The sequence below is a fragment of the Centroberyx affinis genome, unplaced genomic scaffold, assembly GCF_046629955.1.
Source record: "Centroberyx affinis isolate AG114_WGS23_722 - 3 ecotype Tasmania unplaced genomic scaffold, CSIRO-AGI_Caff_v1 ptg001004l_1, whole genome shotgun sequence".
NCBI lineage: Eukaryota > Metazoa > Chordata > Actinopteri > Beryciformes > Berycidae > Centroberyx > Centroberyx affinis.
This window is the reverse complement of record NW_027279568.1, coordinates 534,060-551,565: the sequence shown is the minus strand read 5'-3', so window position 1 is coordinate 551,565 and position 17,506 is coordinate 534,060. Positions and strand designations below refer to the sequence as shown.

General features: G+C 42.4%; 1 protein-coding gene across 1 annotated transcript in view; it reads right to left on the bottom strand.

The window, feature by feature from the left end:
- ret (ret proto-oncogene receptor tyrosine kinase) overlaps positions 1 to 17,506 on the bottom strand; it is a 45,253-nt gene that overhangs the window by 4,339 nt on the left and 23,408 nt on the right. The window contains exons 5-15 of the mRNA XM_071522578.1: positions 4,617 to 4,846; positions 4,021 to 4,309; positions 3,686 to 3,924; positions 3,364 to 3,559; positions 3,063 to 3,262; positions 1,709 to 1,991; positions 1,343 to 1,471; positions 975 to 1,085; positions 689 to 802; positions 296 to 540; positions 63 to 210 (exon numbers count right to left, since the gene is read on the bottom strand). Of these exons, the coding sequence (XP_071378679.1) occupies positions 63 to 210; positions 296 to 540; positions 689 to 802; positions 975 to 1,085; positions 1,343 to 1,471; positions 1,709 to 1,991; positions 3,063 to 3,262; positions 3,364 to 3,559; positions 3,686 to 3,924; positions 4,021 to 4,309; positions 4,617 to 4,846 (2,184 nt within the window). The remainder of the gene's footprint in view (positions 1 to 62; positions 211 to 295; positions 541 to 688; positions 803 to 974; positions 1,086 to 1,342; positions 1,472 to 1,708; positions 1,992 to 3,062; positions 3,263 to 3,363; positions 3,560 to 3,685; positions 3,925 to 4,020; positions 4,310 to 4,616; positions 4,847 to 17,506) is intronic.

Genomic DNA, 17,506 nt, shown 5'->3' with positions numbered 1-17,506 from the left:
TTCACCCCGCATATATCACCATTACTCCCTGGCTTGTCTGCTCTTCATCTGGCCCGTCTTACCTTTAAGCATTTTCACAGCCACAGTGGTGTACCCAGCTTTTCCTTTCAGCCTGAACGCCGTCGCCTTGACAACTTTCCCAAACTCTCCTTCTCCTAAGGTTTTGCCAAGGACCAGGTTTTTGCGAGGAAATTCCCACTTAGGATCCTCCTGTGAAAACAACACAATAACATGTGTGACTTCTTGATCGGTCCAAGATACAACGCAGAGGAAAAGTCTGTTACACGAGGCTTACGGGTATCTTGAAGGTGTCGGTCTCGATGGATTCCTGCGAGCCGCGACGCACGTTGTTAGCAGGGAAGCTGATGGGATACGCCTGGGCTGGCCGGCGGAAAGTCATCTCCGCCGAGGCTATCGGGGGCTTGGGGGAGTTCTTGTGGTACCGGTGGATGAAGTATGAGGACAGGAGGATGGAGACGATGAAGGAGAGGAGCAGAGCCGTGGCGATGATGGTCTTACACATGTCGTCACATATTGCCTCTGGATGAGACGGAGCGGAGGATGTCACACAATATCGTCATTTTTCAATAAAGCGACAATCCATTCCTGGTTCATTCAGTAGCATCACACAGAGAGTGTTTTTTTTCATTATTATTTTTTAGGTGTTGTGTGATTTATGACAACTCACCCTCAACATCATCCTTCTCACAGAAGCATTTCTCGGGGTAGCAGTAGCAAGTTCCATAACCGGCCTTGATTCCAAACATCAAGCCTTTTTCATGACCTCCGGTAACAGTTTCCCCTTCAGAGACAAATGAAACACAGACTCATACTGAATGTAACAATCAAAATGGACACATTTACAAGTTTCCTCATATTAATATGTCATAGGAAATGTATTTTGAATGTTCTATGTCTTGAAATACTAGCAGAAATTCATCAATAAAAGCAAAAGAAAGGTGTGTGTTTCTTACTTGTACAATCCTGAGGGCATATGGACATGTCCTTGCTTTCAACTGCATCACAAAAGCCATCTGGACATGTGCGGAGGTTGGGGGAGCAGGTCGAGTACTTCTCAGATATTCCTGGAATATACAGTAGATACACAGGGAGAGACGAGGCTAAGTGGGAAAAACATAGCAGGAGCATACACACCGATACTGATTCACAACCAAACCACAGATTTTTTGATTGCTGGTAAACTAAATCTAAACACCTATTTTATATTTGTGTTAGCTTGTCATGATATTAGCCTGAAATAGACTACTTAAAAACACTTTAGATAACCCCGACACACAGTTTAGAGGACTTGGATGTTGTGACTTTGATGACTGAAATGCACCTTTCTCAGTGCCTTGCCTCCACTGGCATCTCCCTGTCGTTGCCCCCAGGCCTCGGACGGCCTCACAGTCTCCTCGCTGTCTGTTCTCTGCACAGGACAGGAAGTGCTGGTTCTCCTGAATGGCCTTGTCTGTTACATAACACACAGTGGTGGAGACACACACAACACACACTTTAAAAAGGCAATGGAGAGAAGGGATGTCTACTGAAAAGCGTCTGCACATGAGTCTTCTTATGGTGGAGTTAAATGATTTAGGATTAAAGCTACACTAGGCACGATTTGTATGGAAAAATACAAATTTCATAAGCGAACAACACCTTTAAACTATGAACCCTGTCTGCTGCAGTGTGTTGGGAGAAGTCTTACCATCCCCATCCAGTACAATGAGGATTTGAGTGCTGGCCTGCAGCTGCTTGTGCTCCTCCTGAGCCACAACCAGGTACTGCAGGTCCTGGCACTCCGGCCGGCGGAGAGCCTCCGAGTCATTCACATAGAGCAAGCCCCATATATCGGTGGGGCTCTGGGCGATGCTGATGGCCGCGTAGCAGGACTGCACGTCAGCAGACACGTTCTTATCCGCCACCTCGAGCCGGTACGTGACACCGAAGCCGTCAAACTGCAGGCAGTTTTCCACACAGATCCTGCCAACCTGAGAGGAGATGGAACAAGAGACGTAGGAGTTTTGTTCCAAAATGAGATATATGTTACATTTGAAAAAACACCACACTTACAAAATGACAATGATAGGATGAAATAACTATATGTTATGATACTTTTGAAAGTTAGTAGGTAACTTGAGTCCTTGGTTGACAAAATGATATCACATTTGCAGATTGAATACACATTTTATCGTATTTTAGAGATATTTAATGATGAACTTCAGGTGTTGTTTTTATGGCTGGGCCAGCAGGTGGCAGTAGTCACAACTGGTGACCAACCCGACCCAAGCAGTTGGTTTGCCTCATGGTACTGCATGTTAAAGAGAAAATCAGCACTAAATCACATTTTCTGAGCTGTAAACATGGTCATATGGCTTCTACATAGTGATTACCATTAATCATATACTTTTTTTTTTTTATTAAGTTGTTTCTAAGAGAAGAAAATCGTTGTTGCACTGCTTTCTATGTGCTCAAACGTTCAACCATGTTGCATGTCTGACCACACCTCAATCAGTGATGTCGCCTTTGGCAGCATCAAATGCATTGCTATCAGCAAATTTTCTAAATTCAAATGCATCTTTCAAAATTGTGTGCTAAGCAGAGACTGGCTCTTTTGAGACATGCAGGTATAAGCCGGGGCCTGTGATGCCTGTAGGCGTGGCTCATCCTCATCCAGTGGAGGCCTCAGCTGTTGACTTGGGTTACTGGACGTAAGATGCCCTAACAAATATCTTATAGAATTATAAATTATATTTCATATTATTGGAAGAAAGTAGGCAAATGTTGATTTTCATCTGTGGTGTTCTTTGATTCAAGTCATGTGATGAATTATTTGACTGTACTTGAATGTGAAATGTCTGCTGATAATAATATAATAGTTAATCGCACCTTGAGTGTGCAAACCAGCCACTACAAGGCCTCACACACACACACACCTTCTTCACCGTCTTGTTTTTCAAAATGGATACATAGTGTTTTGGAAATGTCACACAAGACGCATGCCAGGCCACTAGTACAGAATAGCAGGTTATAGATTTGTATGGTAAAGTATTCAACCCTACCTGTGCATAAACAGCGGCTCTGCGTGTCAGTGTGAACAGATAGGTGATGTTGGTGAAGCGGATGGGGACCGGTAAGACGGTGACGTTGTAGTGCAGTAACACGGTTCCCTCTGGACCGGGGTAGGTGGTGTCATTGACCAGGTAGTCCAGCTGCAGGGTGCGATTCTCCGTCACATACAAGTTACTCTTGAGGACAAGATCTGGATACAAGGACAAACACGGGGGAACATGACATAGCATTTTGACAAGTATTGCCCTCGTCCAAACAAACATTGGTGTCAGTAGCGTCTGGATGACTTACGGTAGTCGTGGATGGTCTCTCGAATGTTGCCGACAGCAGACTTCTTTTCCCTGAAGGTGCCTTTTATGTCGAATGTGTCCCTGATCCACGGGTCGCTGTTGAGCAGAGTCCCCACATATCTGTTGTGATTCTGGTCTTTGGGATATATGGCCGTTAAGTCTCTGTCATAGATGGACAAGGTGCCAAAAGAGCCGCCCTAAAGGAAGACAGGACAATAGTCAAATTGAATAACAGTAGAATGAAAACTAGAAGACAAAATGGGCCAACATCGTCCATAGTCCATCAGAATCCTTGAAACTTTGAGTTATATCAGAACTCTCACCTTTGTGCGATTGAAGTTGATGATAATATCCACCGTGTCCGTTCCATTGATATACGGTGCATTGTCATCCTCATCATTGACAAAGACGTCGAGTGAAGTTTCAAGCTTGGTCTTGACCTTTTCTGTCAGAACGGTGCAGACCAGCAGAAGCCTGTAGATCTCGCTCTCCTCGCGGTCCAAAGGAGCCGTCACCACCAGCTCTGTTGTGTTCTCGTTCACAGCAAACGGCACTGGGATATCTGTAGCCCACAAAATTGGAGTTTTTGCATGGCAACAGTGATATGAAATATGAAAGTGAGTCAGAGATGGCAGGGTTGGGCTATAATGTGGCTCACCTGATTCCACGCTGTAGGAGATGGTGTAGTTGGGGCAGACATCGAGCCTGGTGAGACGTCGGAGTTGCCGCAGGGCCCCGGGGAACCTGTTCTCTATGATGTGGGGGTTGGACGTGTCCCGGTGTGGGAAGCACAGCTCCTCCATAGCTGTCTGAGCGCACTGCGGCAACGTGGCGTTGACAAAGTTCAGGGTGAGCCGAGGGGAGTTTTTGCCGAGGCACTGGGGCTTCCTGGCGGGCTTGGCTAACACCATGGCGTACAGGACAAACCTCTTCACGGGCCACGACTTCTTATCTGATGAGACGCACCGCCAAAACAAGAACAAGAGCCATTTTAATCTTGGACAGTGCTCGCCTTGATGACTTGGCTCTTTTTTGCTTTTATGCAATTACATTATCATCCTGAGGGCAGACAACTGAACATGAACCATCACCTTGAAGCCAAAGCATTATTAGTATGCGAAAAGCATAAACTTCAAGGAACTGATTTACTCTCATGCACATAGTGGACCAAGTACCCGGAAATTTACCGCCGAAACAAGAAAACACACCATACATTACCAGTAAAATGTGTGTATGCTACTCACGCAGCAAGGCGAAGTCGCTCTCCTCCAGGGTTTTGCTCAGGGAAAGTATTCCGGTGCTGACGTCCATGTGGAGCCAGTGGCTGTAGGGCTGGAGCCTGGCGGGCCAGCACAGGTAGAAGTGGGGTCGTTCGGACTCGCTGTCCAGCATGGCGTGGACCTGGAGGACCGGCGTCCCCGCAGGCTGGCCCACATACACCGTCTCAATGTACTCATTCTGAGGGAAGTACAGCCCTGCCGATCCTGCCAAGAGAAGAAGAAGAGGAGGAAGACATGGAGTAACCAGATGTCTTTTAGCAACAGGGGAATTTAGGGGGGATTTCTTTTCACATAAGCCATCGTGATCACTGAGGAATGAGGCCGACCATTACCGCTGACTACTGCTGAGGCCTTTTCTTAAAGTGCAGGATAGCGGCAATTATCAGACATCTCTTTCTGGATATTTCAACGTTGCAACAATACCCGCTGAATGACAATGACGTCCAGCCATCGGAGCGGCTGAATGAAAATGAACACATACATGGGATATGACAGATTCATTTTTTTCCTCCCCCGATATATCTTTCCTCCCTCCTGTTAACGGAAATTGAAAGGAGGGCTCAAATGACACTTATGCAGCTCTTTTAATGAATTTCTCATATGGTCAATAAGATGTGGTTTCCGATTCTCCTTGTGCTCACCTTGGGAAGTTTAATTACAAAGGATAACATGATATGGAGAAGAAATGAATCATTACCTGCTGGGGGGGGGTTAGTGGACTGGGATGTGTGTGTGTGTGTGAGGGGGCGTAATCTATAAAGCGCTATAGCAGGCTGTGTGTTTTACAGGAAAATGGAGATGCGAGTGTTCGGCCTGTAATTATATCCCTGCTATGTTCCTCTTTGACGATGGTAGGCGACCATTTAGGGAACGCACTAATGTCATTAGCAGACAGCAAAACTAGATTTTCTATTTCTGTTGGTGCAGTTGAGGCCTTGGCTCTGGTTTCAGACATTGATTTAATTTCGCCGAGCTTGGATGACAGGAGGCCGGACTGATGGATAAAATGTGGCCGCGGCCTTCCTGAAGGATGGAGACACACTGAGGCGAGCGACGGCCCCTTTTTATTAAAAGTGTTTCCGAGACAAAAACAAACAGAAGGGCTAAGCCTCCACTTGTTTGGAAACCCTGCTGGGACAATGGGATTCGGTTTCATGGCAGGATTTTAGGGATGAATTTTATCCATTAACCAAATCTATCACAATGGAATTAGAGCCATTCATGTTTGTGTTTGAAAAATGTTGCCTAATATTACTGGCAAATGAGAAGTAGGTGAAGGCTTCATTTGGCTTAATATACACTTTCATTGGAACAGCTGTGGAACAATTTGTGATACCAGAAGTAGCATAGAATGTTTTTTTCCCCAACTGTATTTACCTTTATGTTTTGAGCAGTTATGGTTGGTATAGATGCGTGAAAAGCCATCCAAACATGTTTGTTATTGTGTTATGTTTCTCCCCAACAGAAACAGGATCACAGCTGCTCAGTATTCCAATGGAAAACCAACTGGTGCTGATAGTGTATAACATGCATGGAGGGACCAATACAGGTACAGCATGGCACCTGTGAAGTGATATGGCAAAAACTCTAAATATAACTCTCAGCAACACACAAGAGTCTGAAGTTGCTTTGCTGGAGGTAACTTCCATGACAATGTAGTATTTTCCAAATCCTAACCCTAAATTCAGTCAGAAAATATTTGAAAATTGAAAGTGAAAACAGCTATCAAAGCAACAAAATGTGAAACAGAATACCATGATGTTATGTGAGAAAAATCATATTTGTATATATAGTCAAAAAAATAAGACATTAAATCCTTGCTCTTATAGTGTAGGTCTCCACCTAAATCAATAATGGCCATTAGAGGGAGACATTCTCTGCTTACTGACCCAGAGCCAAACCAGTCAGAGTGGAAAACAGCAGTCTAGAAACCTAATGAGATTATCATAAAAAATGGTACTAATGTCAGTAGCGATTTAATAAGATGCTAAAGATCCTGGGTTTATTTATATTCTTAATAGGCTAGAGAAGATTTATTGTTTTCTACAGTCTCTTTGTGAGATCTAATAATTGTAAAATTCAGATGTGTTTATTCTACAGTAATCCCACACATGAAGCAGGCATAAATCAAATGAGAGAAATGACAGCAGCTTCACAAATACAACCAGGCTGTCCAGCGTGTTAATCAGCGGGACCAGAATTCACTCGTGAATGCTGGCCTTGGCTCGAAGCCGCGATGGGTGGACCCCATGCCACACGATTCGTTTATATCATTCAAAATTCAATTTCTTTCCAGGAATGAAGCCAACAGAAAGTAAGCAGTTTATATCAAAACTAATTAATTGAATGGATCAAGCAGGCGTCTGAGCAAATAGCATCTTTGTTCCGTGAAGCCATGAAGATTTTCCATAGGATGACTCATTACCTCTAAAGCTGCACAAGGATGACGGAAATGCAGATATCTCAATATTGCCAGTTCACCTCCTGACCATTAAAGATAATGATTAAAAAATTAACGATGCAATCTGAATTTAATTTGACATCTATGTTTTGGGTTTATTTGAATATGTTCTTGAAGAGTTTGACTGGCAAATGGACAGTAAGCATTTTTGTGGAACATAGACTGTAAAAAAAACATCATAACTCACATTACAGGTCTGCTTTACATCAATGTGCACAAACAATACAACTGTTAGCAAACCTTTTACAGCCTTCAGATACCTATAAAACTCATGTTTTGCTGTCACATACTGCCATTTTATTCAACTGCTCAGAGTGAAAGAAGATGTCTTCAATCCAATAAAAAATTCTGTAAACAAAGCCAGTGGCGGGGTGACAGTGTTTGAACGGGACGACTCTTGTATCTGTCCATGTTTACACTAGGTATCATATCCTGCTGCCAGTGGATAATGAAATTTAACCTCATACAATGCTTGGTCGTTTTGAGTAAAAATAGTGCAACACCCTCTCACTCTTCGATATGCTCTTGCTTGTTGCCTTTGTGGATCAGTCTGTCCACTGAGTTCATTACGTCACGTGCCGTTTCTGTCTCCTATTCTAACTGTGTCATGCAGGACAAAAGGACAGAAACTCATCACGAAATCTACCACAGACCAGAGCATGTCTGTCTAGGACTGGTGGGACGCCCTCTCAGTCGTCCCAGACAAAGACAGGAACTCAATTAGCTCAGCGCGTGCATCGGCTGATAGATTTACCATCTATGAGCTCATGTGCCGGAGCGAGCCGCGCAGCACTTCACGGCTTACTAATCTACCTCCGAGGAAAGTCCGCAATCAGAGAGCGGGCGGCGGATCCGCATCTCCCACCCGGACGTCCTTACTGAGCATCCTTGTCAACAGCGTGGCGGTTCATGATAACTGACCCAGGCCAGTGGCTGTATGATTAATTCCCTCACTAATCTTGTTCCTAGACTGGAGGAGAGGCTCCTGCGGTTAGAGCCCGGCCCGATGCCCTCTCTACCAAGGTCAACGCTCAGTGCATCTGTCCCCAGTAACGACCCATTGGAAAGGCATGTATCTGGCAGCAAACCAATCAATACCCGTGCTAATCAACAGCGATGCTGATTGTTTTCCACTGATGAGGAAGACAGGAGAAAGGCTGACGGTTGCATGTGTGCAATCATCTCCATTGCACATAACATGGGCCCAGTTGGCGTTACTGTCTATGCGGCCACACAAAAATGACATCTATGGATTTAATTTCACAGTCAATTCCACAATCTGGTCTGTCAAAGTCCACATTCTCAAGCCTACAGGCAAATAATCCATCATCTTTTACAAAGTGGCCATAGCCAATGGCAATAAGGCTCATTTCACCCAGTCATATCTGACTCAAATGAATCTATCATAATCACTCCGAAACCTGCCATGATTACTCTGCTCCCAAAGATGTAACAGTTATGAGAATCATTCTCTCCAATGATTCAATTAACTAAAAGGCTGCACATCGAGCTATAATTCTATTTATGAAAGTTATTATTGATCATAATGTTTTAAAATCTTTCCCTCTTGGTTTCCTTTGCCAATATACAAGATTGCTTCATCATAGCATACTGGATCCAGAACTTGGTTTTCATATATTCTTGATCGTAACGGTATCAGTCGCAGCGAGCAAAGGGTTTGATTGTGCTTCCTCACAAAAAAGAAAAACAATGAGGCACAATACGGGCAGAAAGTCATTTCCTGTTATGCTGACATTCATCAAACTTTTCATCAGAGTAATACGATATTTTATTTTCTGGCGAGAGCTTGGTTAGTAGGTACTTGGGCTCCAGGTAGATTACTCAGGTTACCGTGATGCATGCCGTAACATAATAATCAATTATCCCATAATGTAATCCAATTAGCCCTCAGAGAATACAAGAGCTGAGATGCAATGAACCATGTTCATCAGTCATCAAGAAATCTAATATAACATCTCCTTAGGGGTTAGCTGCAACTACAAATTCAGTTTAAGAATTCCTCTGGGAATGGCAGCAGCATCAAAAATTAAACACATGGTGCATCATACAGCAGGAGGCTGAGTTTGACGCAATAATCATTAGACCTCCTGGATAAAATATCTTTAGCCTCATCACAGCAGCAGTAAAAAGCCAGCAGATTCACTTACATATACGCTAATGTACATAAAGGCATCCGTTGCCAGAGCTAGATACCATATACAGTACAATAATTAGCATTTGCATAAATACTTTGGCTTAACCCCCCAGGTTTCATGAAGGTCTCATGCTTGCTAGATCACTGATTCTGAGAATCAAGATGTTACTCATCTGCATTGCTCAGAGATGTATTGAATTACAAAGCTTGAATCACTGACTGTTCTAGGAAGGCATCCAACAATGTATCCTTTAAAAATCAAATTGAGAGAAAAGTAAGCGTCCCTGTGAATTTGAGTGCTTAGGGATGGGCATTTCCCATCAAAATCATTATTGATAATTATTTTAAAACGTGACTGTTAACCTGTGTATTATAGGCAGGACTTTGCTTTTAACTTAAATTAACAATTTTAGTAATTATTGCACATTATCCAATCTAAAAAATATATATATATCATGATGTCAAGAGTCAATTCGGGTAATGGAGTATTTGACTACTCATGCCTGTCCCTAAGTGCTATGTTCAAACATGACACATTTTACCATAAACAGAACCTTATTAATCAACTTTATTAATCCAAATGCCACTTTAAAATCCATGTTAAAGGGATTTTTAGTGTATCAACTATGTGTATATACAGATATGTTATTGAAGTGTAGGATTTGCTGATAAAAAATAATTATTTTGCAACTTTCAGATCCTATAGTACAGTATCTCTTCAGGGCCGACAGACCAGTGTTCAGCTTCAGTTCACATTGATCCAATCTCAACTTCAGCCTTCAGAGTTCTCCAATATTTGCTGCTACCATCAACATGAAAACAGTGGTCAATATGTACAACTCATACCAACACAAATAAACCCTTTACAGATTAAAAATACATTTAAAACTCATGTATAGCCATTGCACACTCTTGTCTTTCTAGTCCTTCATTATAATTCCAGTTTGCACCTTTGATGGTGCTAGATGTAGCATTTTAGCATCAATAAATAATTACCACATTAATTTTGAGACATTATAGATACCTAAACAAACAAGACAGTTGTCAGCCTTTACATTGTGGACCAGCAGATCAGACTTCACTGCAAATCTGCTGGATTACTTTATGGAACAAAGAGATATTGCTTTATGGCACAAAACAGGAAGAGTACACTGTTCTTCCAGTGCAAATGGAGTTAAAGCTTTCATAGTTTCTGGAGATGGCAAATGGTGGAAAGAGTTGAAGGCCAATGGAAAAATAATTTCCAACATGTTTATCCTCTTCAGTAAAGTGAAAGAGAAAACAAACACACACACCCTCCTCCCCCTTCCTGATGCCAGGGAGGGGGAGGGAAATGTAACAGGAAGCAACGGGGTTTATGGGAATATTGGTTAATTATGAGAAACACTAGGACTGGCATGAGATAGAGGCTAAATTGTCTCAACACTGGTCTGATTTGCATATGGTAATAAGATATATTTATGTTTTAAAATGCTACACATTGCACCTTTAAAAGACATCAAAATACTAAGGTCCACCAACATCTAGCTCTGCAGCACCTCCACGCACACAGCGGCTTCAAATGAGCTCAGTTAGTCTTTGTTTTGTTCATTGTTGTAAATGATGGGTCAAACACAGCATGCACCACTGGGCGACTGGAAAATAACTTGTCAAGACTCATGTGAAACGAGAGGACCGAATGCCCCGAGGGCGAAATTTCAATCAATGTCTCCTTGTCCTTCCACCACAGCAAATTAGATTCTACCCATGCATGAGAGGGAAGTGTGACCCTGAACTGACTAGAGGATCAGGGACAGAGCTTTGACAGGTACTAGCAGCATCCAGATCCATGCAGCGGCAGCGACAGTCGCAGCAGCGGCCCAGACTTAGAGCTTGTTCCCAGGCTGCACAGCCATGGGGCGGTGTCTGTCCGTCTGTCCCTCCGGCGTGATATCTCAGACACCGCTGGTCCGATTTTGACGAAACTTGGAGAGATGAGGCACTTTGCTACTGTGTTCCAGTGTTTCAAAAATTACACTGATTGGCCTAAAGGGGGCGCTATAATTAAAGGTCAAAATGTAAAACTTTGACAAGCCATAACTGCTACTCCACTGATCTGATTTTGATGAAATTTTTTTGTGGGATGACGCATCTCGTTTCTGACTGGCTCAAACTGTGCTTGCATCATCCATGGGGTTGGGGACATGTTTACTTGTGTGCGTGTCTGTGCATGTGCCCGTCTATCTTTTGTGTTGCTTTCACTTACTACAAAAAATATGTTTTACTGTGATTTGTTGTGCTGGCATACTGTCTTAGCAATTGTAGGTAAATTGTCCATTCAGGGGCCATGTGGTCGGGGTGGGGGGGTCAGGGGGTGGTGGTGGTGATGTGTGTGTGTGTATGTGTGTGTGGGGGGGGGGGGGGGGGGGCTTGGGTGGAGGAATGGTCTGGGAAGGAGAGGAGGTGGGACCAGATGGTTGGACTGGGAAGAAGGTGCTATGTTTCCATGTCACATGGTGATCTCGAAGGCCTATAGTGGATGCAACCATCTTGAAAAATCAATAAAAATGAAAAAAAAAAAAAGAAAAAACTTCATTGTGTCAGTGCCAACCACTGATGGGATAAAATGTAATCAAATTATTTCTCCTCAGCGGTAACAGCTTTGTTTGAGAGCCACTGAGAATTTAGTTTTTTCTGCCCAAGACCCCAGAGAAACGATGCTGGTTGCAAAATAAAATACAAAAGCCAAACACTCCAGCAAATAACCTGTATCATGATGCTTTCCAATTATACTAAGAGACGTAGTGACAGCAAGAGCAGAAAATTGACAAGATTTATAATGTATCCATAGGCAACGTAAGACACAAGCTTAACTAAATCATATAATGTAATAAGGGGCTAAATCAAATAGCGGCATGTATCAAATGAGATTTATTGGTCTGGTCCTTCTCAAAAGCGAAGGATGCCGAGGAAAATTATGCGGAGGAGGAGGGCCGGCGAGAGCGTCTGCGGACGTGGCTTCCTCTGGGACGGAGGGGTCGTCACTGGAGATCACCACTTGGTTCCAGTTTCAAAGGTCAGAGGGCAACGCGGGGTCAAAGATACAGTAGCAAGGTCACGGCGGCACATAAACAGATCGATGCTTTTACGTAAAAACATCTGTGTCTCTTCTTGTGGACATGATGGATTACACGCTAATATCCACTAGAGGATTTGGTTCATTTTGACAAAGGCTTTTGCCGGATTTGGTACACCATTTACAATCTGCATCACACACAACAGTCCACAAATGTGTCCTAAACCTTTTGTTTACATCTGTGAAGCTGCCATGCATAAGCCTTTGTGGCTAATATGAAGTCCATGAAAGTTGGAAGCTGCAACTTCTTCAATGATTTTATCTTGATAACTTCCTTAAACTATAAGACATGAGGTCTCATTAGTCTGCATCCAATAAAAAAAACCCCTAATAGACCAAATATTTATTTCAGGAGGCTGTCCAGATACTGACCAAAACCCCAAATCCTTTACGACAACAAAAACCCATCAACATTGTTGTTTATAGAGCCCCTCACAGTTATTTTAATTACAGTATCATATTTCCTGATGGAGGCCATGGGGCTGCAACACGTTGGGCAACGTTTTTAACATGCAATTATGACTCGCCAAATAGAATAAAGGCTTTTCAACAGATTTCAGGGTCTTGGATCCCTTTTTTCCCACATGACTGCTAGAAGACATTTTGTATCCAGAGCACTCAACCCCACATCTTTAACATTAGAAGATAAGTGTTCAGGCTCTTTTCCACTTTCATTTATGTCTCGAACTGGCTTACTTCTTGCTACTTTACTCTACCGTTGTCTTATGTGCAGGCCGAATTCTCAGATAGCCACATTTAACTATGCAGATTTCTCTTATAGTGGCATTGATTGCCAATTTCCTTTGTTCGATTACCTCAGCAGGAAACACTAAACCAATCACTAGTTACTGGTAACCTGGAACAGTGATGACGAGACGGGAATTAGCAAACGCTCACTGTTTGCTCTTTACAAACTGAAGATCCCGTTCAACCATTACGTATATTGCATAAGATACAGTGTTTGTAATAAGATGTGGTTCTTGTAATCTTGATATGGTTCACATAACTATTAACTGAGGTTACGCAATACATACATGTATTCCAAAAAAAAGAAATGAACTCCTGACATTTTAAGTTGATTATTGGCATATTTATGAAATAACAGGGTAGTTTAGTAACTTCTGACACTGTCTAGTGTAGGTTTGAGGATCAGTAGAGCCTATAGAGTTGATGACATCAACAGCTCATCTGTGTGACTCCCTCAACCATCCCTCAAAAGTGAGACAAAATCATACTAGACTAGAATACATAGAGTAGAATCAATCTGATGTGTCATTTCGAATGGGAGTTAAGGTCCAACCTGCAATCTGAACGGTGTGTGCACTTGTATAACAGGCGATATTTTCCTAAAGAAAACAAACACACTGTGTTTACCCAGAGATAGGAGCAGCTGCTGCACACCTGCCTGCAGTTCGCTTCTTCTCCTCTGTGAACAAGTGTGGGTCTTTTGTTGCAACAAACAGGCAGGTGTGGGTCGCCCCATTTGTGCAGGGTGCAGATTTCAGCACCCATTTAATTACCATCACGTCCTTGACATTCGAAATCTAACTAGCTGAACTCAATAAACACCATATTCATCTATAAATATCAGAGGGAATGCCTGGTTCAGTGAGAATACATGTAGACTATAGCAGAACTGGGATCTGTTTAGCCTTGTTTGTGTAATAAGGCCATCCATATGTACAACACTGCTTTAGATCACTGGACATGACTGATAGTGAATTTACATCACATGTCCCTTGTGGACTGGGAACGAGACAAAGCCAAAGAGCATAAATTCCTTACTAAATACTGCTGTCACAATGAAAAATAATCAGAGAACATTACATACAACTATGGCACCGTAAATATTTCATTAATCATCTTAACACCACAGCCTGCAACTGCTCCCTTGGGTGATTACGTAGGCCTATAGTTTATGGGTAACCCCACTTTTGGGGACAGGAAGAAGGTTGAAAATTAACGACCCATTTTTTCACATGTAAATTCCATACAAAGACCGTGATGATAACCTTACTTTTACACTGTAAGTAGCAGAATTGATAGGAGCCTCTATTGGAAATAGACTTAAATCCCATAACAAATTAAGGAATTCCACACAATGGTCTATATTTGTCCAACCGACACATTTCACATACTTGCTGCACACTGCGATTTGCACACTCCTGAGCTATGAGAGACACTTTAAATATAGACTGCATGGGAGGAGAGTGTTGGTACAGTTGGGCTTTGGGATTGCGAATGGGATTATAATATTATGATATATAGCTGTATGCATTTTACTCTAGGAGGCGGTGTGCCATACCATGCATAACACTGGTGGACAGCATTGGACTGAATGTAAATATCATTTCTGCAGCATGAAACAGTACCTGGCTGCATTCAGTAAGCACCATTTCAAAGATACTTTGGAAAGCCTTGAAACTCATTCAGCCTCTAAAATGTTGCAATTTAGCAAAGCAATTTAGCTTTGCAACTTCATTAGTGCGTTTGTCAATTGCCATCTAGACTTCAGGACCATTGGCTTTGTAGCAGCTCAGAAATCTCTCCCTCTATCTTCATTTTCTCTCTTTCTCTCGTTCCTGGTGGCCAATTTGGCAGAGAATCATACATTTTGTGCCCATTGAATTTAGAGTGCATCTCTAAGCAAACAGAAGTATAGCCGCCGTTGTGCTCAGTGGCCATACTATATGTAATTGGCATTTTGAATGATAGGCCTTCAGAAGATGAAGAGCGCTGAAGAAGATGCTTTAATGCTTTAACGGCAGCTGATGCTGTGCGATAAGAGATGATGTCTCAAACAGCGCGGAGTAGCCGCCAGACAAGAGGAAACATAAACAACAAACTATTTTTCACAAATCTAATTTCACTAAGGTAAACAGTTCATTTATCCTAAATATCCACATATTCCGTGCTATTCACTCTCCACTAAGCCACAATAATTTTTGAAAAACACTTTTTTCCCCCAACTTTATCTTGTGCTCCTTCACTTTTCAAGCGGGACTAATAGGAAAACCGATTGTGATCCTTACCTTCACACCACAGCAGCAGAACCAAAAGGATGTTTCCCCGAGAGAAACCACAACTTGGCCCCATGTTCGCGAACCATAGGTGAAAGTTTCTGGATGAAAATGCACAAAAAAAAAAAAAAAAAAAAAAAAAAAAGTTCCTCTAGAAGAAATAAAAACAAAAAACCCAAACAAACAAAATAAATCAAGTCAGTCGAATATAAACCAAACGCGTCCCTCCGGTGTGCGCGGCGGCTTAATGAAGTCCTCAGTCGTCAGTGTGTCCCATGCACAGGCGGCTGTGTGCAGCTCCAGTAGCGCTGCTGGGCGGACTGGCTGGCTGGCCGGGGGGGAGGAGGTTCACTTCCACATGATATTATGCTGCCATGTATTTTCCGCTGCTTCCGGAGCAGCGCGAGCAGGATAGCATCTACAGGAAATTTAAGAATATAATTTATCAGCGGCTCGGTCAACACTCTGTTTCCAGAAAGAAAAATGTAAAATATGGCATCGGATTATTTTAAAGACATAGACACTCCTTTTTTTTCTTTTTTCTTTTTTTAAAGATATGGTAAATCACTTTCCCTTGGTTGTTTTATCACAATAGACCTAAAATAAATAATGTATGCGTCTTATTCTGAAGTGAACGTGATCTCACATTTTACGGATCCATAAGATGGGAAATGATTAACCTAATGGGTGAATCATTTGTGTGCACTTTTTGTGGCTAACATCCACTGCCACCAGTGACATGAGTTTATTTAGGCTACTATAGTGGATTTGAACAAAAAACATCTCAAAAGGTTGTAATTTGATAACAGGGCTCCAGTGAGAACCAAGTCATCAGCCCAAATAGTGTGGTACAGCAGCAGCTGAACTCCTGCCAAGGGGTGGGTGGGTGGTGGGGTGGGGGGTAGCAGGGGTTTTTAGGCTGGATAAAGTGCCATTTCACTGCTGAGTCGCTGCCCAAAACACCATATGGATGCACAAGACTACACAACTTGACTACCAAACATCTGCAGTGTGTCTATCTGCTCATAAATGATGCTGAAGTGCCAGAAACAAAATCGACAAACTAACTATTTTGACCAGCTACTAGTCGGTGGGACCTTTCTCCTCTCAGACTGGGGGGGTGTTTCAGGTTGAAGCCTGTGTTAAAGTGTGGGATCTGTCTCTCCCTCTGGCTGGTCTGTGTGGAGTGATGCATTGCTCTGGCCTCAGGGCCGGGCACCAGTCACTCACACAACAATCACTCTCCAATCAATGTCTCTGCATGGAGCCAAACACTGGAGCACACCGACCTGCAGAGGGGATATCAGGACTGACCAAAAGAGTGTGAAACACATACTTGGTCGCCTAATATCTGCACCCAAATTATGTACAATCAAATGATCTCATTTGTATCGAGGCTGACTGATAGGTGAGATTACTAAAGGATTGAGTCTTTCACATGGTCTGTCCATTTTACAGAAACAGCAGGAATTCCTATTATATTGTGTAACTAGTGTATACTTATATAAATCTAATAATTATATAATTCTTGTCTCACTGTTTGCACCCAGTCTGCTCTGGGGGCACACTGTGATATTGAAAATACATGCTGTGGAAAGCCTGATAATACCCAGAATAGCTACAATATTCTGTGTTTGGCTGGTCTCAGGTACGCAATACTGAATGAATATTAGACAGTACACAGTGGGTGTCATTCCAAAACACTATACATCCATTTAAAATACAGTTCATGCTTGATATTTGTTACGTGATCTGTCAAAAATGAAAATGAGCGCATCCTCAAAATCTCGATTATTTTCCAAGAAAAGTTTCTTCAAATGTCAGATATGTTTTCCAATATGAAACTCTTTATCTCAAATGGGTGTTGGTTTTAGATAAATCAACTGTTAGCAGATGTTAAAAATTCATATATACTGGACATTACAATCAATTTCTTACATACACTATTGTCTACATAGGAGGGTAGATGTAATGCAGTTTGCTATCAAGGGAGAATGTGGGGAACATTATATGATATAAGAAGCCGACTGTCTGCATGAGAACAAGCTATCTAAGATAAAGTTACCATATGACAGACTATAGGCATCCTGAGACATAAGGTCAGTGAGAATCA